We start from the raw sequence: 24712 nt of genomic DNA, 5'->3' as shown, positions 1-24712 counted from the left end.
TAGTATACATTCGCTTTGGATCAGCGAATGTTAATGTCAAAACTAAAACTTACCCAGGCTCAGATCAGAGTATAGTTTTATCTAACCGTGCGCATTGTTTCAATCAGATAGAAAACACTGCAGTCTCCTAGACTGACTTAATTCAAACATCATCTTTAGAAAGCAGATATACCACTAAGGTCTCTAAGCCCTCCCTAAAAATAAAGTAAATACTTAGTTGTGAATATTTATCTGACTATCCAGTGATGAGCCTTGGATGTCATTTCTTCTGTCATTTAGCCAAAGCCAGACCTTAACATTGTCGTATCTTCTAGTGACCAAAGGAACTGAGCTCTTCTGGGCTTTCTAAACATCCTTAATGTTAGATTAAAAGCCTCACAGAGGCACTTTGAACACGACTTCTAACCTGCCCCAGCAACAATAAATATTCATGTGTATTAAGCTAAACAGGTACTAAAATCTTCGCAGTATTGGAGGGCTGGAGGACTTAGTCAGCTAAAATGTCTGTGTTTGCAAAATCCAAACCTAGACCTGGTTCTGTCCAAACCTAGACCTGGTTCTGTTTTTTTTTTAACTGAATATTTTTTCAGTGAATTTTTTGTGTGTCTCAAAATCAAAGCTCTATCCAAAATTTTTGCAGTATTTTCAGTTTCACATTTAAATTGGTTTCCTCTGGTTTCTTTCATTTTTGCTCTTGTGGCAAAGCAAGTAAGTGAAGAAAAGGAAAGGAAGACAAAGTCGTGAAGCATAGGAAGAAAAATAAAAGGAAAAACTAACATTTAAAAATTCAATCTTTTGAAAATTTTTCAAAATAAACAGTGATAATGTGTTTGAAAAATGTTTCCTCCAGCTTTAAAGTAACCATCCATAATACTTACTTGCCCTTCCATGCTCTGTATTCTCTTAGCCTGTCCAGGAAACTTTGCATTAAAGGAAAGCACAGAAAGAATCCCAAGCACAAGCCCTTCTTTGCAAAAAAGCCTTGTACTTCTTTGTGGGAAGGAGTTCACTGTTGTACAGAATAGAAAAGATATACAATGAAGACTTACACTGAGGATTCCTTCCTAGTCATCAGTGTGGGCTTTGCTTTTTTTGAGAGAATTCTCTAAATCTGAAATGCACATTATGCAGAACAGCTGGCATTATGGGTCAATATATGGGTCAAGATGTACATGCAAAACTTGACTTAAGGTCACTGATGAATCTTACTGTAGACAGCATGTTGACACATCTATTCCCTGTCATCAGCTGCTATCCCTTTTTGAGTGATGTAGAAGTGGGAATTGGCAGAGGAAGGGGACAGCTTGTATCTCACTTTCTCATAAGCGTGAACACGCCCCATGAAGTTCAGCCTTGTTACTTCCTCATAGTCACTAAATTCATCCCAGGCAATTTTAAGTACTCCTTCCTTTCCACAACTTCTTTACTACCGTCATCTATATTTTCTTTGTGCATTTGCACAAGAATAAGAAGAATGAACTCAAGTGCTTGGTGTAAGACATTTTGATGAAAGATGGCCAGTTAAGGTGCAACAGTACCACTACATTTGGCTTGATATCTCTCCATGAAGCAGCTCTCATTTAAGTACCTAGAAAAACAGCATTTTGACTTCGAAGCCTGCTATTTCACATGCCATTGATGGCACTGAGGACTCTGAACATTTAGAAAACCTTAGCAATGTTCATACTTGCCATGTAAATTGGAGTGAAGGGTTTAAATCTGCTTTCTTTTTTTAAACTGTTCATAGGAATTGTTCTATGGATTTTGGGTTTACAGCATATTTCTTTTCAGATATAGCTCTGAGACTAGAAACTTTGGTTTCTGTAAAAGGGCAGAAAATATGACTGGATAATAATAGGATTCTATGAGCTAGAACTTAAGAGAAAACATCAATTGAAATCATGAGACCTGGCAGCAACATAATCAAAACATTTGTGCTGTTTTTTTTGGTGTAACAACACCTTCATTCTTCGATGATGATTACAGCCAACTACATCACATCCTGAAACATATCTTTGACAGTTGTATGCTGAATATGATGTTTTTATTAGTTACATCATTTCTTGTATTTTTCTAAAAGTCCCAGCTTCTCAAATAATGTATACTCATGAGAATCTCAAGGTTTCATTTCTTACAATAAGTCATGGAAATTTAATAGTACAAGGTCAAGCAGTTAGATACCAGCCAAGAGAAATTTTGCTGTAACTTGTATCTCGTCAATTGCAAGCGACAGCACAGAGGAGAGACATGGATGTATGAAAATGACTGTGAGCTACTTGCAGGACACAGATGTGAAAAATCCTGGGATGTACTGGATGAAGTATTGTAGTAGACAGGGAGAGGTATTCTTACTGTACATGTCCCTGGTGGGATCGCAACCAGAATGTTGTGCAGAGCTCTCACAAGCTGCATTCAGGAAAGCTGAATTCACACTAGAACAGGTGCACAGATCTAGTAGGATGGGAATGGGGAACTAGTTTTATAGATGAGAAAAATATAGCTTAATGGGATTAGCCTAGCAAAATAAAAGCTGGGGAAGATACAATTACACTTTATAAATACTTTTGTAAATACCAGGAAGGCTGAAGGATCATTTGAGCTATAAGACAATGTCGGCACAAGAACAAATAGTGTGAAAAAAGTCATCAACTATTTTAAGCTAAAAGCACATTTCTAACCATCAGAGAAATGCTGTTTTGGAACAACCTTCCAGCAAGCTAACTACTTTTATAGCAGAAAAATATTAAATTTATGTAAGAGATATTATGACATGGTAACTGCTATAATTGGGTCATGACAGTGGGTGTCCCTCAGTCTTTATGCTCCTAAAAAGTTTATGGCTGTCATGGCTGGAGGAAAAAAAGCTAGATAGATGGAAACTCTGAAAGCTGAGATCCTTGAAGGCAATTAAACAGCAGACCACATGTACCTTTTTTAAAAATATCCTGAATTTATATGGCTTGCATTCTTTTTTTTTTAATACCTAGAGTGACTATGGCCCAAGCAGATGATTGTTTATTGATATGCAAGTCCTATGCAAGAGTGAGAAACCAGGGAGAGGAAAAAAACGACCTCCGGTTTACTGCCCATTGCCATTCCTTTGCAACCACCATGCTTCACGTGTTTCTTATCTGCTCATTTACAGGGAGGCAGGCTCAAGAGGATTTCCTCAGTTTTGGCCAAAAAGGAAAGTTGGTCTGCCCAGCAGTGACAGACCTGTCTCAGCCAAAGGAAAATCAAAAAAAGTGAGAATGAGCAGCTGTGTCTTCTCAAAGTCCCATAGCCATCTCTTTCTCCTGTTTCCAGTATTGTCTAAGTGAGTCCAGTCCAGAAAGCCTTCTTTTCAGCTAGCAGACCAAGTGGCTTCTACTAGGAGGGGAAAGGTTTCTACTTCACGTCCCTCAATGATGGAGGCATGCTTCCCTTCATTTCATGCATACCTCCTTCACAGACCTCAAAAGTCAATGCCACTACTTCTACATAATTGGTCATAAATAGTTGATTTGGTAAGTATTTTACTGAAGGTGGTCAGAGTGCAACCCAATAGCTCACTAGCCACAAAGATAATTTGTCTGAGTCAGTACCAGAGGAAGGAAGAAATTTGGGGTTGAAAGGTATCTGATGCGAGAACACATTGGCATGCCTTTCTGGCAGCTCTGCCTACACTGATTTGCTGCAGGCAATTCTCAATCAACATGTGAAGAGCACTGGCAGGAGCTACCTCCTAATTATAAATCATTTAGTCAATCAGAATATAGCTCCTCAGCTAGGCAAAGATCTCATTTCATCTCAAGAGCCTTACATGGAAAGAAAAATGAAAACACTGTACCAAGAGGAGGGAAAAGCTTTATTTAAAAGTGACAACAAAAATGAAAGCTTCAAGATCCCATTTGTGGTGTAGCTTACAGCAACTTAGGTACTTGTCAAAGATAATTAAGGCAGGCCATCTGCAAATGCTTATGAGTGGAAACGTTATCCCCAATTTCAGCAGTACAATGTGTTACAGCCTCCTCACATCCCATCCTGCTAAGCACTCAGCTGCTTTGCTTGTTGCTTCCAGGCCTCTGGTAGCACTTTCCTCTTCCTGCAGCAAGAGCGCGCGAGAGCTTTGCCTGAGCTTCACCCTTCCTTTCTGCCATGCAGAAAGGGAAAGCATCTCCCTGCTCAGGGTTAGGGACGGAAGCACCCCAAGAGGAGCCAGGCCTGGTGTCACTCTCGCACAAGGGCACAACTCCCGGACACCGCCTGTCCTCTGGCCTGCTCCCACACACAGGGCAAGGAGACCCATGCACTGCTTTTAATATAAAAATGTTTACTTTCTCCTTAGCAACATATTTCTTTTTGTCCATGAAGTTTTCGTTGTATCCTGAGGAAGCCAAAATTGCTCAAAGCTCATAAAAAGCACCAGCCGCACCGTTGTAGGCAGAGCCACAAGCTTTCTATTGCCCACCAACAGCCAGCTATCCTGGGCAAAACTGTCTCTACGTAGATTTCTGAAAATGTCTTTCAAAATTTGGGAAGGGACACATTTGGACATGACAAATACTAGGATCTTTAGAAATCCATTTTTATTGTTGTTGTGGGCTTTACAAACTCTGTACTGACTGATTTCTTTCTCTGCTTATTGACCCAGTATACGTGCTTAGATTCAGGCTTTAATCAAAAAGAAATCTCATTTGCCAAGCAAAGTAAGCTACCAAACAGCTCTCCAGTTGGTGAATGTCCACTTCAGAAATAGTGACTAGGACCTCCTGTCCTTGGGACAATGTCTAGCTCCGGCTCACCAAAAACTCTACTTCGAGCAAAAATAGGTGAAATGCATTCTGCACATTCTGCCAGCTAAACAGGGATTCCAGCAGTGAGAGTTTGCTTTGACATGCACATAATGCAAAGATGTTGTGCTTACACTGAACCTTCAAAGAAGGTAGGGGAAAATGAAGCCGTGTCTCTTCTCTTTGTAAAGCACTCCAAAGAATGCCCAGGATTTCTGGTTTTGTTTTTAAATTAAGAATCTTATATATAAATATACACACACATGCACACATGTACTTTTAAGTTCAGACCTTGCTCACCTGGTAGAATATAACGTTAGAATAGACCCCTATACTGAAATAGCTTGAGTAAAGTATACTTGTAGTGTCTGCAGGCCCATCACACTTGGAAAGGAAAAAATATTCAATGTGGAATTTGTACTGCCTCAAATTGGCTGAAATAAAAGTAAATCTCACTATTTGTATCTTTCTGTTCAGAATATTTTTAAAGAGCCCACAAACTTTTATTTCTTCAAAGTAAATACATCAAATACTACAATATTTAGCAAACATTCAGGTTTTTACCATCATACCTACCGAGAGAATCACTCCAGATTTACACTAGTGTACTTGAAAATTGAATTTGGCCCAAAGTCTTTAGAATACAATTGTCAATTGTGCTTCTTTTTCCGCCAAGTGGACACTTCTCTCATGTATTATGTTTAAATAAGGTTAAATGCTTCACTGCACCCTCATTTTCTAGTGCTTTGCATTTAGACAGTCTTACATCTATACGGACTCTGCCTTTGCATGCTATGCCCGGGGCACTGCCAAGTCAGACCGTCTCTTAATGAGAATCTCTGGTTTTCCAAGAGCCAGTGCTAGTTATAAAGTAATACCTCTCCTTTGCAATGTAATACTTCACATTTGCAACTACTCCAGACAGTAGTTCTAGGTATATTAGGTATGCATGGTCACGTCCAGCTTACAGATAACCAGAACAAAGCAAAGAAACGAAACTGCCGCCTACAGACAGGAGGAGGCAGTCCTCTCTCTGTCAGCTGGACCAGTGCAGTTGCCATCCCCCAGGGCTGCACACAGAGCTTTCAGTTCAAGAACATCTCAGCAAAGCCTCGCCTTAACTCCAGCCATATCCAAACTTGCTGTGAGAATACGTCATGACCTTGCTTTAGTAGTCCCCTCTTTCCCTCAAAGTGATGGACACAGGCCATTTCATTCCTCAACACTTAGCATTTCTGCTGACTTCCTGCAGAGATCTGGACACTGAACCAGGTCGGAGGCTGGTTTGGACACTGGAACCCAACAGTTGGAGATGAACATGCATTCCCTGTATTTGGAATATGGTAGTAACCCTCATTTTCTGTTTACTGTTGGGAAAATGCTTAAGAAATACTATTTTTACAGTACTGTCTATCTCAGATTCCAAAGGGCCGGAGAGTCGGCAGAGATCCAGGACTCGCCACAGTCAGAGGCTGGAAAGCACTTCTTAAAAACAAACAAATGAACAAGCAAACAAAAAACAGACACAAATCCAAATACGGAAAACGATACACAGAAATCCCAGTTCCAAGAGTCATGGAGGATTTCTGTGAAGGAACAGAAACCAGTTCTATCAATGCCATTTTTATTCTGATCTAGCATATTTGATGGCAAGGAGAAATCTAGTACCTGTACCCAACACAAAGAATGCTTTTCCTCTGAGAAACTTTAAAATATGAAACACAAAATTATGCTAGCAGTCTAATCATATGATTAAGTTTTTAAATTATATTTTTAAATGAAAACTATGTCTTTATAGTTCTACCTAGCAAAAAAGACCCTTTAGTATTATCCTTTAATTATCAATATAGAGTTTAAAATGACAAGCCTCCAAAGAAAAATACGGCTAATTTTAAAGGTATTTTTCCCATTGAAATAATAAGTTATTCATTGATAGCTTCTAGACAGTGAGATGCATTTAAGACTTATCCAGTCTCAACCTGATCTTGCCATAATTCTTGAACCTTCCACTGAACTCAGGGAAGATCATGCTTACCTCAGACTTGGCCCTCTTCTTCTTACAGATAGCTTTTTTTCCTCTGAATACCTCCTGGCCATTGATAGCCCTGTACAGATGCTTCCCTTAACATTTACCTATTTTTCATGTTTCAAACTCTGATGAAGAATAAAATTCATGCTGAATCTTTCAGTAAGGGCATATTAAAAATATGGGAAATGGGATTTTTCAGAAAAGCAGCAGCACCTCGAACTGAAGAACATGATACCTGATCACAAATATTACAGTTCTTGTATTCTTTGATTTTCTGTGGTAGAAAAAGAAATGGAGATGCACAGCGGATAGCCAGAACAAGCCACGATCACCTTGCAAAAGGAAGCACTGTGGAGATAACAGCAACTGCAGAAAATCACTCAAGGTGGGATGCTGAGCACCTCATTTCAGATAGGCATCTACACGGGGTTAGTCATGCCGGTCCTCTCTGTTAGAAACTGGGGAAGGAGCAGCGCTGGCAGAGAGCATCACAACTGCCTCATCAGCCACCTGGAAAGTCTCAGCAAGTGGCCTAAGGTAAAAGCCCAACTCCCAGATGATTGAAATCAGGTGAGATGACCCCTGCCCTAAGCCCTAACTCAGCAACTAAAACACCACATGCCTTTACACTCACTGTCTCATGACTTTATTTTTGCCCCTCTCACTTTTAGCACTTTCCTAGTGCTGTCCAAATGCTACTTACTGACTTGTCAGATATCTTTTTCTTCATAGGATGTACAGGAGTTGGCAAGAGTGATACGTGGCTGGATGAGGAGAGGCTGACAGAGAGATTAGAAGGAAAAAAAAACCTTAAAACAAACAAACAAAAAATAGGCCTTTGATCTCAGAAGAACATGGTAATTAACAAATAGGCTTTAATCTATGAATTTTTGGCTTGCTGCTCCTTTGGGGCTGTACACTGTATTTCTCTATATTTAATCTTGATTTTTTTTGTGTTATGTTGTGGAATCTCTCCAACTATGCTGAACAGGAGACAATGAAGTTATGTTAAAATCCATTGATTTCGGCCTATACTCACTTGAACCAGAAAGCTTTTCAATGAAGGTGCTCTGGATTTACACTGCTGTTACCAAGAAGAGAATGTATCCAATTACTTGTGAGGTAGTTTTGCACTAAGCAGTGAAATTACTCTAGATTTGTATGTCAACAGAATTTAGCCCAATTTAGCTGACTAGCTTTCTGCAATACATTCTAATTATCCTGAGACTTCACAATGTCTGACAAGGATGGAAAAGTCACAAATCTGTGCAGAGATCTGGGGTTTTTATAGGCAGTTTTGAAAAAAAAAATATATATGCACACACAGAATCATTCTCAATCAAATACTTCTTACAAAACAAGACCTACTGCTATTTTTGAAATTTTAAAAAGCAACTAAAAAAACCTTTAAAAACACCTAGGCAGGCAAAATTGCTGCTAAGGATGGTTTTCTCTGGAGTATGAGTCAAAGAAAAATACAAAATACAAACATTGCATTCTAAGTCCTGAGAAGAACTTTAGAAACTTCAGGGCAAAAGCAGCCTTTGGGCAACATTCATCAAGGCTGTCAAGAGACAGAAAAGTTATCCTCCAGCAATGTGTAAATACCATATACAGATACCAGCAAGCATTTTGGGGGAAACGGCAATGCTGGCATTGACAGGTTGCTAAGATAAGGCCTCTCCCCATTTAAGAAATGCCAGCACTCCAAGGGCTCTTTATGATCATAAAAGACCCAAACTACAGTGGGGAGAAGTAAAGTAGGACATAAAATTTTATTCTGAAATGATCTCTGGCCACAACAATAAAATGTAACAAATATTCACTAGAACAGTCTTAACTCCTGTCATCAGCTGTACAATACATACAGTATCATAAAACTGGCCACTAGGATTAAAACCCACTACAACATCTTTAATGTTAAGTGGCAACAGCAGCATCTCACAGAAAATTATACATACATATATACACAGTCCACATTCAATCATTTTTCACATGTTTTCAGTACACACAGTTGCAGCATATTACAGTCACGTGTCTAAGTCGTTGCCCAATAAAAACCCAAGCTACTGCTTAGACGTAATTGTAGCAGTTGAACTGAGTAATTACAATTTGTAGCAGAGATGTACAAGCCCCTAGAAACAATAATTCACAAATGTTTTATTTAAATGCTACCATAGCATTAACTTGGACAATATTATAATCTTTGTTGACTGGAAAAAGAAAAAAAAAAAAGAGTTATTTTTGTACTTATCACAAATATTATTGATGGAAAAATACTAAAAAATGGAGAGCATTAAATAATGCACACCTTTTCCTAAAGATTCTAATATTGCCCAATGCTACTTATGTCTAAAGTGTTTTCAACATTCCCACGAAGTCATTTATAACTCCAAACCACCCACCAAGTTAAAAGTGGCTTAAGTGCCTTGCACCCAAATTGTAAAAATCCCTGGCCACCTTTATAAGAGCCAGGCACATATAAAAGGAATGCACTTTGGTTCATACCAAATGCCCTGGGATTAAATCACACTATAAAACTAAAGAGTTTGAGGTAAATTTTTACAAATACAGTTGATTTCTGTCTAGTGTCACCTTAACAAAAATTTATTCAAAAAAAATCAATTTGATGTTAAAGTACAACCGATGAGGAAGGGCCATCTTTAACCCCTTAATGAGACTTACTGCAAGAACAGAGCGTCCTCTCCACCCAGAAGTGTGATTGCCTTATTGTTTCTATTAAGGCCTCAAAAATCTACAGGATGTTTTAAGACAGGTATAGCATTTAAAAATAGATTTCATCCTTACTATCCTATATTCAAAGGGTTAAAGAGGCCAAGATGCATGCCCTACCACATGGCATTTGTAACAAAAGGCACATTGTTAACACCAAGGGCACAATTAATCCTCTATTGTTAATCTACACATCTTGCATCACTCTGTTGTTCCAATACACTTAAGTGGTAATGAACACTCCAGTGGTGCAAGAAACTGAGCCAAGTGAGACTGCAACCAAAGACAAGACAACACTGTGCTATTACTAAATCTGAAAATAGCTCAGACATCCCCAGACAATGGTAACATGTGAGACTAAGCACTGTTTCCAAGCCAACTTCTATCAGCCTAATTATCAGAGCCCTTATAATAAAATCACATCAAAGCAAGAGGCAACATCCTTTCCCCCCTCCCTCCTTTTTTACAGGTATAAATAAGCTACAATAAAAAGCAGCTCTATCACTTAAAAACCTTAATGTAGCTGCTTCTTTTGAGTATAGAGGAAGTTCCACTGTATCTGGGTTAAAAAAATAGCTCTGCACACTATATTTTGGCCTTAAAGTTTCCGGTAGCATTTATGAAGAATGTCAGTCATAAATGCATTATTGGCATTAAGAACTGGTTACATGAAAAAGAAAATGTAGTGGTTTTAGCCCATTAATGACCCATGAACATTACGAATGTTTTCACCTTAAATTTTCATGAAAAGTAGGAATAAGTATCAGTGTTTTCTTTGAAATATATTAAGGGGGAAAATTCTTTTGCCACCCCTAATATAAGCATTCCTATTTCTTAACTTTCGTAGAAATAGCTAAGGAGAAAATAAGTGGTAAAGCCAAGTAGTTGGTGAAGGAACTAAAGAATCCCAGTTACTGCAAAAAAAAATACACAGTATTGTATTCCCACAGTCATGAGAGTCTCATCAGTTAATTTTATACGAAAATTAATATATTTCTTTTCCAGACTTAGAATTTACCGACCATCAGTTAATGGACATTTGTAGTCCAAAAGCCACTTTTCTTAGCTGTATCACTATATTTCATTTTTAACATGATTCCATACATGTTTACATATTGCACTTACATACATTGTACAAAATTGTGAACATTTAACATCTAAATAATTTAATTTGACTAGAGGCAGGAAATGATATTTAAAAAGAATAAGAAAAATGGTTGATTGATGCTCTATTGTTTACAGTTATCAATCAACAAATACCTTTCTCTACTCAGAAATTATTTTTGGAGCTTCTTTACATGTTGACTTTTTGGCAAGAAGTTGAGCGATATGTTTCCTGAGAATTCTGTCATTTCTTATTTATATCCCTCCCCCAGTCTTACATTAAATTAAAAACAAACCAAACACAGACAAACAAACAAAATTAAGCTGTAAGTGGTAAATATTAATGAACATGAAGGAGAACTTAACCGGAAACTTTCTTGGCCTCTCAGGGGACCATGCTTTAAGTATTTTTTGTAATTTGTAAAAGTAATTATTAAAATCTGTGCATATATGTTGTTTATACCAGAGTCACTGAGGTTTTATGCAATCCATTCTAGTCTCTCTTGTTCTCACATCCACAAATCCTTCCAGATTATGCTCCACTTTGTTGAAAATTCCCTTTTCGCATGCTTTTATACATCCAATGTAGACCACAGTCATTGCATGTGATAAAATACTGATCTCAGATTTCAAACTTTTTCCTGTTGAAAATACGCTACAATGCAGGAAAATACTTCTCACGTAGGTCTAGATATTATTCCCTAGTAAAGACCATCTTTCTTCCATGAGTCTAGTTAAAATTAAAAATGAAAACCCAAGCATATGCACACATACACATGCAAACAAATCTACATGTATCTCTAACTGTTCCTTCAGAGTCATTTTCAGCTACAAATGCTGAAGATTAATTCAAACGCCAATCACTTAACTTTCCTTTGATATTTCTCTCTTAGTAAGTATCTAGAATAGTGTCTGCTAACTGAAAAGCTTTCCACAGAGGAGCTTTCCATCTTCAGTCATGCTCTCTAACAAGAAGTACTTTTCCACAAAGAGCAATATAGTAACATAGTGTTTACCCCGCCTGCAGATTTGATCTGAAGTGTAAATATACCAGAGAAATCACAATCCATCAGATAGACATTTTCAGGAGAAATAAACAGTCTGTGAAATCCACGTAGCATTAACAGTCTGGAAGTTACAGTATTAAAGTGACAGAACAAGCATTTCTGCCTATGTGATTTAGGGAGGCCAAGCTCCACATTAAGAGAGAAAAGAAACCACGAGAGGAGAAGGAAAAAAAAAAAAAAAAAGAGAGAGACCCAGTGTGAATGCTTTCTGCTATAAACCTGAAACGAAGTCCAGAACATTTTGCTTTTACGTGACTTCAGCTTTAAAAAACAACTCATCTGTCACTTTCATATTTAGAGGAACACATATACTTCCACCTCCGTTCTTTCCCAGACTGCCTGTTCCTTTCACTCTACCACATGCATGAAAGCTAAGAGAATCGTTTTAGCCCTGTAAGTTCTTCCTTTTTTGCATTTATATTTAAACGCTCATTTTAATCAATAACATTGTTTTCAGATCGAGAAAGCATTCCATAGGAGGTGACTGTATCATTACTAAGTGATACCACTTTCTCTGGGCTCCTATATAGAAAATGACAATATTGCATGCTATGGCTCTATTTCAAATAACAGTTTTACAGGTCTTAACTGTACTTATTTGAGTATTCTCTCTGGAGTCAACTTAGGCACAGGCATGAGTGTTTGCAGGATCAAGACCTGTATCTGTAAACTCCAGAAGGTAGAGTTAAACAAAATTATCCCAAGTGAAATCTAATATGAACCATGGAAGAAAAAGGTTAATACCTTTGACACCACGTTGTAATGCATGACAGTCATGTTGAAACCAGTGGCCTGCCACTGATGTTTATTACTGTGTCACACTGTGTTACAGTAAGGCTAGTTGTACTATAGAAGACAAACATTTTAAAAAATAAGTATAAAAACTTAAAGCATTGTCCCCATATTTTTATAAAAACAAAAATCAACATTTCTTACATTTAAAATGAGTGCTGAAAGATACAAATGAATAAAGTTATTGAGCAAATAAAAATGTAAATCTGAGCTACTTTTTCATACAAATAAGGCTCAGCCACATTGTATCTCTCATATTAACAGCATTGGGTTTTTCAAACTCAGCTAACGAGTTTTGGCAACACTGTTCTCTGCTGAATATTCCCATTGGCATCTGTCATCTGTGCCAAATTAGTCCTCAGTTTTGAAGCTGAGCTTGAAGTCGGAGGTAACTTGGAAATCGACGTTATAGCACCAGTGCTCTCTGTTATTCTCTTTGCCGAGGCCTTCTCCCCAGTTGGAGGCTTTGGCAACCGTCTCCTTAGCCAGGGGTGACGCAAAGCCTGGCTAGGTGTCATGCGGATAGCAGGATCCCATTCTAAACACTGTTTTAAGAAGTCAAGGAACAGGGGATCATCACATCCCTTTAATGCATTACCCCATTCTCTGCTCTCTGGTGGGCCACGTAATTTTCCCCTTCGAGAGCGTCCACCATTGAGTATTACAGAACCGTCAGACAAGGTTGTGATGCTGCAATAGCGGGGATAACCCTTAGAGCTCACAAAGTTTTTGGCTCGCTTGGATGAATCTAGGAGTTTTGGAGAAGGCATGCCCAATAGCTCAATCATACAAGCCAGCTGGTCTCCTTCATCTTCTCCAGGTAAAAGTGGATAACCAGTGAGAAGCTCTGCTAGAATACAGCCCAAGCTCCACATATCTATGGGCATTCCATAACGAGCACCAAGGATGACTTCAGGCGCACGGTAAAAACGTGACTGAATGTAAGTGTAGACACGCTGATGCTCATAACAACTTGAGCCAAAATCAATCACTTTAATACCACTTCTACCCTGTTGCTTCAACAGAATGTTCTCTGGTTTAAGGTCACAGTGAATGATTCTATTTTTGTGCAAAGCATCCAAGCACTGCAAAATTGAGTGGGCAAACTTGCGGACCAAAGGCAGGCTGAAGCCCTGAAACTTGTTTTTCTTTATTAATTCATAGAGGTTCATGCTCAGCAATTCAAATGTCATGCAGATATGGTTGCGGAATGTGAAGTTTTCCAACATGTGAATAACATTCATGTTGTTATCCTTATCTTGTTTCCGGAGATGCTCCAGGATCCTAATTTCTTCCGCAGCTTGGCGGTGGAAACGTTTTTCATTCCTCACCATTTTTAGTGCCACATGCTGATGCATCTTGTGATCGTAGGCCTTCACCACCTGCCCAAAGCTTCCTTTCCCTATAACTTTCAGGACTTCATACCTGTATGCAATATGATCGTGGGGTACTTGCACGTAAGACCCCTGGTCATCATCATACCCGCAATTGTTTGGACCACCAACCACACCTTGCCGCTTCTTTGCATTTGGACCCAAAAAGTATATTTCAGGGTAGCCGAAAATTTCATGATGCTCGAAAGCTGTTAATTTTTGCATGTATTGCTTCATTGCCTGCTCTGGTGTCATAACAGAGGCTTTCACTTTCCCCGTTCCATCTGTAGATTTTAAAGAGCTGGAGCTCCCTTGTCGTCTGTGAGAACTCTCCGACTGTCTGTCTTGAACCACCGGCAATCCAGATTTGCCAAGTGTTGTAAGTCCATTTGGCTGCGTTGTCAGAACTGTCCTTTTGTTACTATTATCTTCGAACAGCTGTTGAACCTGGATTTGTCCGTGGCTACCAACATGGAGGTGCTCATTCATTGTGTGCTTATTGCCTCCGATCTAAAATTGAAAATAAACACATTTCCAGTTAACAAGAAGGGCATGAACTCTACATTACATCATGCATTTTGCAACCCACCATCCTACCTAAACCGCCTCAAAAACTAAACATTTTCTTAGAAGTCAGTTGCCTACAGCTAATTTTAAAAAATAGAGAACTAATTTTAAAAATGCAGCAAATATACTATGATATTGCTAGCTGTCATTATATTTTTAAGATCCTTGTATTTCAAATGCCACTTTCACGACTCTCTGAGTAAAATATTCACAACAAGACAATCACAGATTTGCTACTATCATAAGCTAACAAGTTCTCCAAGGAATCTGCAAGGCAACAGTCCCTTACATCAAGAAGTAAGCTGGAAGGATATTAAAGTCGACTTTACTGAATAAAGTAGCAGCTCTACTTAGGCGTGAGAGCTATACATAATGCCCGAAGAACTTTTACAGCTAAAGCTCTCCTAGTCACCTGTTCCTAGAAATCAAGGTTTTAACTAGTTCCAAAATTTGCTGTACATCAGAACTGCCATATACAATTTCAAGGCACAAGGAAAGTGCTATGATATGTACAAAGAGAAAAAGAACCTGGACGTTTCTTAAGCTCAAGAGATGCCATTTGCTGCTTGCTATTGAGATGGTCACTATACAGCAAAGTATTCACATCAATGAAACACAAGTATATCCTTTAGCACTTTGCCAAAGCAGTCTTATAACAACTTTTACCAAGATTAGATTTGGGGCCTGATACAGACTTGACAGAAAAGAAAATCTCTGCCTTGAAGACCATACAAACAACTTCATTTTAAGCGAGGGAAAAGGATTAGTTTATTTTAGAAATCATGTTTGTTCTTGGCAGTTTTCACAAGGGAATAGACAGAAGCATTCAGCATTTTCAATCAATGAAACACTGAAAGTACTGGAGTGCAAAAACAACTATTCCACAAAACTTGTTATTTTTAAGGAGAAACAAGAAATTTACCAACACATACCTGCCACTAAAATGGTTATCTTTAGAATTCCTCATTTGCTCTAAAGTAGAGGATAATAATTGTCTTTTCTGCCTGGTTTTATACAAACGTGGGAAGACTTCCCCTGCTGTCTCTCCACCTGATTCACCAGCCTTAATATTTATGCCAAATTACTAACCAAAAGTTCACTGATATTGTCAGATAGATGATGAAGCCAGCATGGAGACTACTTTTAATCTGAACCTTATTTTCTCTGTGTGTCTAAAGAAAATATACTCATTGTTCACTAAAATTTACTGAAATGAAGTCAGGAAATGACAGTCATGGGCTCTGATATCAGGCAATGAACTCTGTGCTGCAACTGTAGAAGCGCTTCCTAATGAGAAAGTCAGCACATGCAATGCAGACTCTAGCATACTTTATGCTTCTATTAAGGTATCACTCTGATACAGCAAAAATAATGTTTTTCTAAATTCAGTAACTTGTTCCCAAGGAACAGCCAGTTGGACACCAGCTTTAGCTTTGAATAGTATTTTGAAACTTGTAGCTTACACAACGTAAGAACCAGAGCTGTCACATATTATCTCTGCTGAGTTCACTGCTCTTCTGATTCCATTTTGACTCAGGTTGAATAACTGGTCCATTTTATTTCATCATCGTAGTTTGACTGCATATGTTTATTTGCAGAGCAATTTGGGCTCATGCTATCAAATTTGCTCGATCTCATAAAAAGGGCTTCTACACACTGTTAATTCAGAGCAAAAGGGCTTGTAACATTTAAGCACAGTGAAGATATATAGGATATTGACACTAATTTGTGTTGCTGGTTTGATATCTCAAAAGCACCAGGAATTAAATCATCAAGGGGGCTTAACGAGCCTATCATGCCTACAAGGAATTCCTTCAGGTCAAATTTGAAGTGCACTGCTGCAGCAGTTTCCTGAAGGTTGCTCTGATCCTCTACTTGCAGCATTCCTTTACTGAACAAAAGAGAACTTGGTCCCAAGAGCTGCCACAGGACTCATCTCAGAAGAAATGATCTAGTTAGTAAGATGTGTTGGAAGGCTCAGCATATGCAGAATTGCAAAACTGCGTAAGTGAGAAACACACAACGAAGCAGCAGAGTAACTGTAAAGACTGCAAGCACTCAAGTCGGCAAATTCCAGGAACGAAGGTTTATTCTGCAGCATTGGTTCAACAACAAAGCAGAACACACCTGCAGAAACTGGGATTAGACAATACCAACATAAGGCAGTGAGGAAGCAAGAGCACAAGGGAAAAAAACATCTTTCAGAATTTCTTAACCCAAGTTATAATTGCCACAATTTAAAACTTGAATTAATTTTATTTTTTCACTTGAGTCACCTGTTTTCAGAGTAAACTATTTTCTGCCCTTTCTAAGTAGTGAATGCTTCAATAGATGCACTAGGGAATTCTTCAAACCTCAGTTATTTGCATTGTATCAGGGCTTCAAAAAAAAACCACATTTATCCACTCTTAAGAGGGACTAAAGATTTATTTTTCCTAAGAACAAGTTTGCAAACAAATGTCCAAAACCTAAACAATGTAGCTCTGCTTCCTGTACCTTCAGGCAGCCTCCCTGTTTCTCTTGCTGCTCACGGTGTTCCCCCCACCACCACGCAAGCAGCACAATGAAGTCATCAGCACTATTCCAGCTTCACCCAAATCCAAAGTGACTGGGTTTTGCCAGTGACCGGTTCAGTCAGCTGCTGCTTAGGAATGCAAATGCAGATGCAGACAGTAGCACTAGATTCCTTTGTGGGAGAAAAGACACCAAATTAGCACAGGCCCTATTCCAAGAGCAGCAGAGGAGAAGAGAGCTCACTCTTCCTCTGAAAACTCCAACAGAGTTTCAGATGTAGTAGACACATCACAACCAGAAAGTGAATATGAAAAATGAAGTTTCCCCCTCTCAGGGTACCGCCTGCACAAGAATCACAACCTCTCCTATTTCCATTTGGGATGAGCAGAGATTTGGATTCTCACCAGCCCATTGCTGCGCCTATCTACTTCTGAGTACTGGGCGTCTGAGATTGCCATCAAGTCCAGGCTTGCACTGCTTACAAACTTCACAAGCTTCACCAGGGGCATTTGTGGTTTCCCTGCACCACAGCTAATGGACCTGGGAAGCTACAAAGGTCTGTAGCCTTCCTAGTCCAGTACCAAACTGTTTATAGTACGCACAAGCTCCATCAGCCTTTCATCTGAAACCATAAGCCCTAGAGAGGTTTATAAACCATCTCCCTGGGGCTTCTGCAGATGGGCCTGTAAACTCCAGAACTGAAGACCTACACAGCTAACAACATGCACGCACTTATGCTCATTTACACCTTCTGAGATTTACATATCTTTATAGCACACATCTGCAAAAACTTACTGAAGCACACATGGCTCACTAAAACATACTGAAATACCAGATAAGCTTGAACTCAAACCTTCTTGAATCATCTGGCAACATCAATTATAAAACAGCAAGTGTTACAGCATTTTTTTCTCTCTCTGTAGTCTTTCATAACTTCAAAATGGCTGCTATGATTTTGCTTGAACTTTTGCTTGCTCAGTTTATGTAAGTAGATGGTTACGCCAAAAACATTCACCTATACTTTAAATTAGAGACACCAGGGAAAAAAATAACCCAAAATAAAAGGATTTTTTTTCACAAATATGTTTAGGGACAGAGGTAGAACAGTAACTTACTATACTTAGACTACAGAGTTGCCGCAGCATAGCAGTAGCATAAAATTGAGTCCATCCTGCTAAAAAGAAAGTAAACTGATTGACAATCCATTTCACATGTAGAGATAACCCCAGCTAATATGGAGATCTATTTCAAGGCCCACGACTATAGGATTCATAACCACAAAAGCATATACCTGTTCTCAACTGTATTTCCCAAAAGCAGTAAAACATGATGTAGTTGTTCTACGCTCCATCTTTGCTGTAAAAGCTCGCATGATGCTAGCACCCAACACAACTATCCAAGACAGGGATGAGCTCCAGTTACAGTTTATTATTTTATTTTGAGCAAAACCCTAGAAAACAGATTTTGCTGTCAGCCAGAATCTAAAATTATTTATAAAATGAATCCTAATAATAAAGGAATGACAAAGATGGACTGTTTAAATAGCACACAGGAAGGAATAAGATGTCTTTATCCGGTCTTACTTCTCATAGATGAGGAGAAATATTGTGCCAAAACAGTAACTTAATTACCCCCCCCCAAAAAAAAAAAGAAAAACCTTACACCATATATCCTTTCTTTAGAATATTTCTGGGTATGCCAATTTCAGCCCTGCGGTGTCTAACACGCTAGAGGCATACAGTATCAGGTGTAGCATGCTTCATTGCTTATTTTGTTGACTACAGCCTGAGCATATGTACAAAAGGCCTTTTTTCCTTGATAAATGAACTCAGCAGCATTCCTGTGTTCAGCACTAAAAATAGCTGCTAATTAGCACAATAACAATAATGCAGGATTATCGTGATGGTTTTATTATTAGTATGGGTTTTACACACCTAAAAAGACTAAGTCCTTGCCCTAAAGAGCTTGTGCTCAACAAGAGATGCAGAAAAAACACATCATTTGGATTTTTTGCTGCTGGCATACCTGGTGTACATTAAGTTTATTTTTGAAAAGTTATCTTTGACTTTATATTGCAAATATTTTCAGAGACAGAACCGTGTATCAGTAGTGATACAGTTTCTCAAATATTTCTGCTGCTATCAGGATTATGTCGTGCATGTGCAGTGAGTTTCAATACTTCTGGGACACCCTGCATCTATTACACACGCTGAAATCAAAGAGCACTGTCAATGCACACCAAATCCAGCTGAGGAAGCTGATGTGCACATATATGAGAGACGTGTCCAGATGTACTACAGCTCCCATAACACTGTTACTCCAACAGTTGGAGCTCCATATTCCAGAAACCTTGAGAAATATTGACTAGCTTTATATTCCCCCTATACAAAATTTTTAGGTAATAAAAAAGGAAACATCCAAAAAAGCCTAGGCCCAGGTCACAACAGTATAGCTATTTCCACTTGTGTCATAGCATTTTTATGGCAACAATTACAATGTGAAAACACCACAGTAGGAAGATATTTTCTTTGTTTTTAGCTGCTTTAAAGTAGCTGCACACAGTAAAAACTTGTAGCATGTGACCCACTAGATCTTCCGGTGACAAAGTCTAGGAGTCTCTGTTCTATTATAATGCAAGTTAATGTTTTAAAATTATTTCATTTTAAGATTAAGACTGAATGACTGATGCAAAAGCATATGGGTAGACACTCACACCTAGTGGCAAGAGAACATAGACCTGTGTAGGGAAATTTTCAAGCCCTAAAAGGGCTTGAAGGAGTGCACTGAATCACGCACTGTAAAAGGGATGTTGCTACAGTCATAGGCAGGAGGAGAAAAAGATTGCAACTGTTTTATTGCAGAAGAAACAGGAAGACTGCTGAGTGCAGGGATACATGCCAACTAAGCAAGAGCGGAGATGGAGGTGGGCAGAAGACAGAGACAAGAAAGAGTCTGGGAGAGGGATTCACAGATGGGTGGGGATTTACATGACCAGAGCAGCAGGCGAGCAAGATAATCTCTGCAGCAACATGGCAAGAAGGAACAAAGATGAAACAAGGGAGAGCGAGTAGAAAAAGGTTCCGTTCATTAAGGCAAAACTTGAGGCTTCAGAAGAAAAAGCAATCATTTCAGAGAGGAAAATGAGGAGGACAAGGGTTCGGAAATGAGTTCATGTTTTCCATCATGAGCATCCAAAAAGATAAAGTCAGGGATGGAAATGGACAAAAAAGAAAGACTGGATGAAGCCACAGATTTTTAAAAATAAACAAAACCTTTCCGTGGTACAATATACAACAGCCTGCTTAGCAACAAAGGTTGCTGTGACTGCAGAGCCTGCAGCCAAAACCTCTGCCGTGTTATATGAAGCCTGTGTAAGAGAGCATCTCTCCCATTCTCCCAATGCTACTATATTCCACCAAACAATGAAACTTCACTGGAAAGTAGGAGACAGCCGTTTCACTAGAGTAGAGGCTAGATGACGTAACTCACTCTGCAAGAAATAAAACAGTGGTTTTCTTCTCTATCGGAATTAAAAGAAAAACTCTCTACCTTAATACAAAACTCTCTTCAACTTCACTCTCTCTTCCCAGTTCATGTATATGCAATGCACACACCGTACAGTTAGCCACAGGAAAGCTCTATTGGTTAAGCACATTATACCTTCTGCAAGTTTGAAAGACAAAAGAGAAAGACTGTTTTCATTTTTAGCTATTATAGAGGTCATATAGATACAACAGTGATGGAAACAATAAGTAAATGAATACAAAGAAGGACAATGATTCAAGAAAACTGAAATGTTCCATTTTAAACAGTCCTGATCAGAAGAAATGTAAAACTACGGGATGTAAAACTAGTGCTTTCAATCAGTGAGTGTCAGCTGAGGTCACTATGCCTCAAGTTCACAGAATGATCACATAACAGACATAAACAATCTTTTTAAGGTTAAAATCCACCATTCTGATGTCACATCTGATCCTTACCACAAAAACTTACGTTAGCCAACCACAACATATTAACTTACAAAAATCAGAGAGGCAGTCTGAGGTATTTCTGTAATTGTACTCAAGGCTAAATAAATATTGTATAACAGAATCTGCATCACAAAGGAAAGGCAGAGTTTGTAACAACTAGAATATAGAGGGACTTGAAATAGAGCAGTATAATGCTTCATAACCCTTGTGTGCTTTCATAAATATATTATCTCTATATATGTATATTATACATACACATGCTTAAAAATATATATACATAAAAATATACACAAAATACTTGAAACACAGCAATATAATGCTTGATCATCCTTATGTGCTTTCATAAAAATTTTGTCTCTATATATATGTACATCAATACACACATGTACACATTAGATATAAATATATATACACACACATGGATGTATAAAAATATCAAGGTTCTGTACTTTCAAAATTAGTAAGTAGCCCCACACATACAGCTGGACCACTTTCACAAAACCTGAATCAAGTCTGGGCTCTGTTACTGGTGGGCCCATCTGCATGTGCAGGCAGTTTCATGATGAGTGCCCAAGCTGTTTGTATCATGCCTATTTTCCGTTTTTAAAGAAAAATTAAACTGCCTTCCCTTTTCTAAAATCAACCAACACTTAACCGATACGCAAATATGACAAATTCAGCCTTTGGCATTAATGAATAATACAGATATATACCACAGCTACATAAATAGATATATACCATAACTACACAAATACATAGTGATGATGACACTGAGCGTGCAGATGCACCTTGAATTTGCAGAATATTCGCTGTTCCTTCTGAAAACATTCTACGTATACTCTGACTTCTTTTTTTAATTTAAGCCAATTCTTTCTATAAATGGATTTGAATAAGATACTTTTACCCCTGAAGCTACATAGAAAGTCACTGAAACACTAATATCTAAATGCATAGTTTCACCTTCCACTAGCCCATAATCACATTACAATTTAAAGCTCTGCCATATGTTTACCAAGATAGTAAGTGAGCATCCATGAAGAACTCATTAATTCTAAGAAAAGCATGCCATCGATGCCTTTCAGGGCCAGTATGAAATCTTTCATAATTTAAAAGGAAATGTATGCAATAAAAATTTCAGATATTTAATGTTAACATGACAGCATATAGACCCATCTCTCTACCCTGTCATGCCTTCAGGACAGAGATACCCTTTCTCATCCATATATAGTGGCATACTTGGGAAGTTTCATTCCTACTAGATTAACTAGGAGTGGGAGATAATGTGAGATAGGACAGGACAGGAAAATAAGATCCTTTTCATGCCATTAGTGCTGCTTATTTCTTTAGGTAAACTCCACTGCAGCAATAAAGTCGGATTCATCCAATCATTGTCCCTGAGTACAGTGATAGCTGTTTCCAGGGAAGACAGCCATGGGCCTGAGCTAATCAGACAAACAGGGAAAGAGCAGCCTTCATTTCTCACCAGAGTTCACACACCCCTTTAATCACAGTGACTAACCTCATTGCCAAAACAACGTCATCTCAAAAATGCATTTACCAGAACAGCTCCTCCATGCAAGTACGGAAGATCTAATTTGTCACTAAAAATGAGACATAAAATCGGACCGGGGCGGGTAAGAAAGCTGCATCTCGGCGCAGTCCCCGCCCCCCTCCCCCCGCCTCACAACAGCCACGCACAATCAACCGGAGTTTGCAAAATTAAAAGCACTCTGCAGACACGAGGAGCCCCGCCGGGCGCGTCCCGTCCGTCCCGGCGCTGCCGCCGCCCGCCCCTCCCCGCTGCGCCGGGGCAGAGCCGTGGCCGCTGGCGGCGCGGGGGGCGGCCGGCTCCGCGCCAGCCGGAGCGCCGTCCTGTGTCCCCCCCCCCCCCCCCCCCCCGCCTCCACCCGGCCCCGTGCCCGGGCTCACCGTGTGGGAGGGGTTGCTGGCCCTGAGCGGCGGCAATGCGAGGGGTGACGGCGGGCCGGTCCCAGCTCCTGCCCGGGAGATCCCGGCTCCGGTGCCCGGGGAAGACTGCAGCGGGCGGCCGCTGTCCCCGGCCCTGCCTGCGGAGAGCAGAGGGGTGAGCGCGGAGGGTCGGCCCGGCCCCGGCCCCGCCGCCCCGTCTGGCGAGGGGGCAGAGACAGGAGCCACGCAAAGCCGGGCAGCGGCGCGCACGGAGCTGGCTAATCGGGCGGGCGGCTGCCAGCCAAGTTAAACCCTCCATCCCGGATTAACCCGCGGCCGTTAGGCACGTCAGTTGGGAAAACGAGCTGGATTTGCCCGGCACAGGCGCCGGGGCTGGACACCCCCCCCCCCCGTCTGCCCCAGGAGAATCGCTCCGCCGCCGCGTCCCCGGCAGCGCCGAGGGGGACGTCCCCGCCAAGAGTTCACGAGTCCCCGGCGGGCAGAGCCGCCTCTGCCCTGCCCGTGCGGCCCGCCGCCTCTCCGGCAGACGCAGCAATTCACGATTTTCCCTCTTTTTTTTTTTTTTTTTTCTTTTTTTAAGAACCACCCCCCCCGCCCCAACCTTTTTCCTTCCCTTAGGCGAACTCACCGCCCTGCACAACCCCCGCACGGCCGAGCCGAAAGGGCCGGCTGTCCCCCGGCCCCCCGCCGCGGCGCCCGGGGGGCCGCTCCCCAGCCGGGCGGGCGGGGGGGGGGAGGGGGGAGCGCTCATTGTTTAAGCGGGAACAGCCCCGGGGCGGCGGCAGCTGCCAGGCCGCGGCGGCAGCCAGCCCCCCCGTCCCCGTCCCCCGGCGCGGAGCCGTGCGCGCTCCTCCGCGCAGCGCCCTGCCGCTCTGCTTACCGCCTGGGTAGGCAGCACCGGCGGCGCTCGCAGAGGGTTTCCTGGTTAACATGGCCGCTGGAGAGGAGGGAGAGGAAAATGCATGTCAGGGTGGCTCTCCTCCGCCGCTCCTCGGCCTCGCCGCTCGGCCGCTGCCTTTCTTCTCCAATCAGCTACACCCAGACCCAGGCATGTCCTGCGGCGCATCCCCCTGGCCCCGGGCCCGCCGGACAGACCCTCCAACGCTCCGCCGTCTCCTCCCGCCGCCGCCGCCGTCCGCCGCAGCCGCAGCCCCCGGCCCAAGCACATCACCTCCCCGCCCTCCTCCCCCTCCGCCGCCTCGGTCGCCCCGGTCCCCTCACGCGGAGGAGGGGGCAGCAGCGGGCGGCCGGGCAGGGCCCTCCTCCTCCTCCTCCTCCTCCTCCTCCTCGCCCGGGCGGAATAGGAACAAGCCGCGCTCCGCAGGGGCAATCCCCGCCCCTCCTCCCTCCGTCCCCTCCCCGCCGCCGCCGCCTCCCTGCCCTCCGCACGCGGCGGCGGCGGCGGCCGCGCACCGGCACTTTCACTCGGCGAGCCCGGCCGGCGCCGCCCGCCCAACGGCCGCCTGCCGCGCGCCCCGGGCCGCGCGGCCGCCTCGTGCCGCGCCGCGCCCTGGGCGCGAGGGGAGGCGGCGGCTGGGCGGCCTGGCCGGGTGGCCGCCGGCCCCGCGCGCCTGCCCGACCGTTGGTCACCCGCCGGGCTCATAACGGCCATCTTGGCGGCCTGAAGCGCCCCGCGCCGGGCCCTGTGGGGCGGCGGGCACAGGCCCCAGGTCCGGCCCCCCTGAGGCAACTCGGAGGGATCACTTCTGTCAAACCGGGAAGGGGGGGGGGAACAAAGGTGCCGTTGTAGGAGGAAGGGTAAATAACTTGAAACATATAATGGGATGGAAACTTGAAAATAAATAAATACATGGCACTGAGGGAAAAGAGCTTTTGGACATGTCCCAGAGAAATAAGTGCC

At 41.5% G+C, this 24712-nt stretch overlaps 1 protein-coding gene across 2 annotated transcripts; it reads right to left on the bottom strand.

Moving 5' to 3' along the window:
* Nucleotides 1–8557: 8557 nt before the first annotated feature.
* Nucleotides 8558–24194, bottom strand: DYRK2 (dual specificity tyrosine phosphorylation regulated kinase 2). Of its 2 annotated transcripts, XM_068935021.1 has the most exons (4): nucleotides 24073–24194; nucleotides 23732–23788; nucleotides 22852–22988; nucleotides 8558–14380 (listed from the first exon to the last, which is right to left on the bottom strand). In XM_068935021.1, exons 2-4 carry the CDS (start codon nucleotides 23781–23783, stop codon nucleotides 12779–12781), a joined length of 1791 nt encoding a protein of 596 aa, XP_068791122.1. In that variant the 5' UTR covers nucleotides 23784–23788; nucleotides 24073–24194; the 3' UTR covers nucleotides 8558–12778. The 2 variants fall into 2 exon arrangements, with proteins under 2 accessions (XP_068791122.1, XP_068791115.1); XM_068935014.1 differs by lacking the exon at nucleotides 24073–24194 and having other exon boundaries at nucleotides 23732–24038.
* Between the last annotated feature and the right edge of the window lie 518 nt (nucleotides 24195–24712).

This window comes from Struthio camelus, chromosome 1 (genome assembly GCF_040807025.1).
Source record: "Struthio camelus isolate bStrCam1 chromosome 1, bStrCam1.hap1, whole genome shotgun sequence".
Taxonomy (NCBI): Eukaryota; Metazoa; Chordata; class Aves; order Struthioniformes; family Struthionidae; genus Struthio; species Struthio camelus.
This window is presented reverse-complemented; position numbering and strand designations above follow the sequence as displayed.

What these genes read in the sequence shown, in the direction of transcription:
- DYRK2 (XM_068935021.1), bottom strand. Translation starts at nt 23,783, where the DNA reads ATGTTAACCAGGAAACCCTCTGCGAGCGCCGCCGGTGCTGCCTACCCA. An exon ending in CGGTGCTGCCTACCCAGGCG is followed by an intron (nt 22,989 to 23,731) that starts GTAAGCAGAGCG and finishes TGCTCTCCGCAG; the next exon opens with GCAGGGCCGGGGACAGCGGC. An exon ending in CCAGCAACCCCTCCCACACG is followed by an intron (nt 14,381 to 22,851) that starts GTGAGCCCGGGC and finishes TTTCAATTTTAG; the next exon opens with ATCGGAGGCAATAAGCACAC.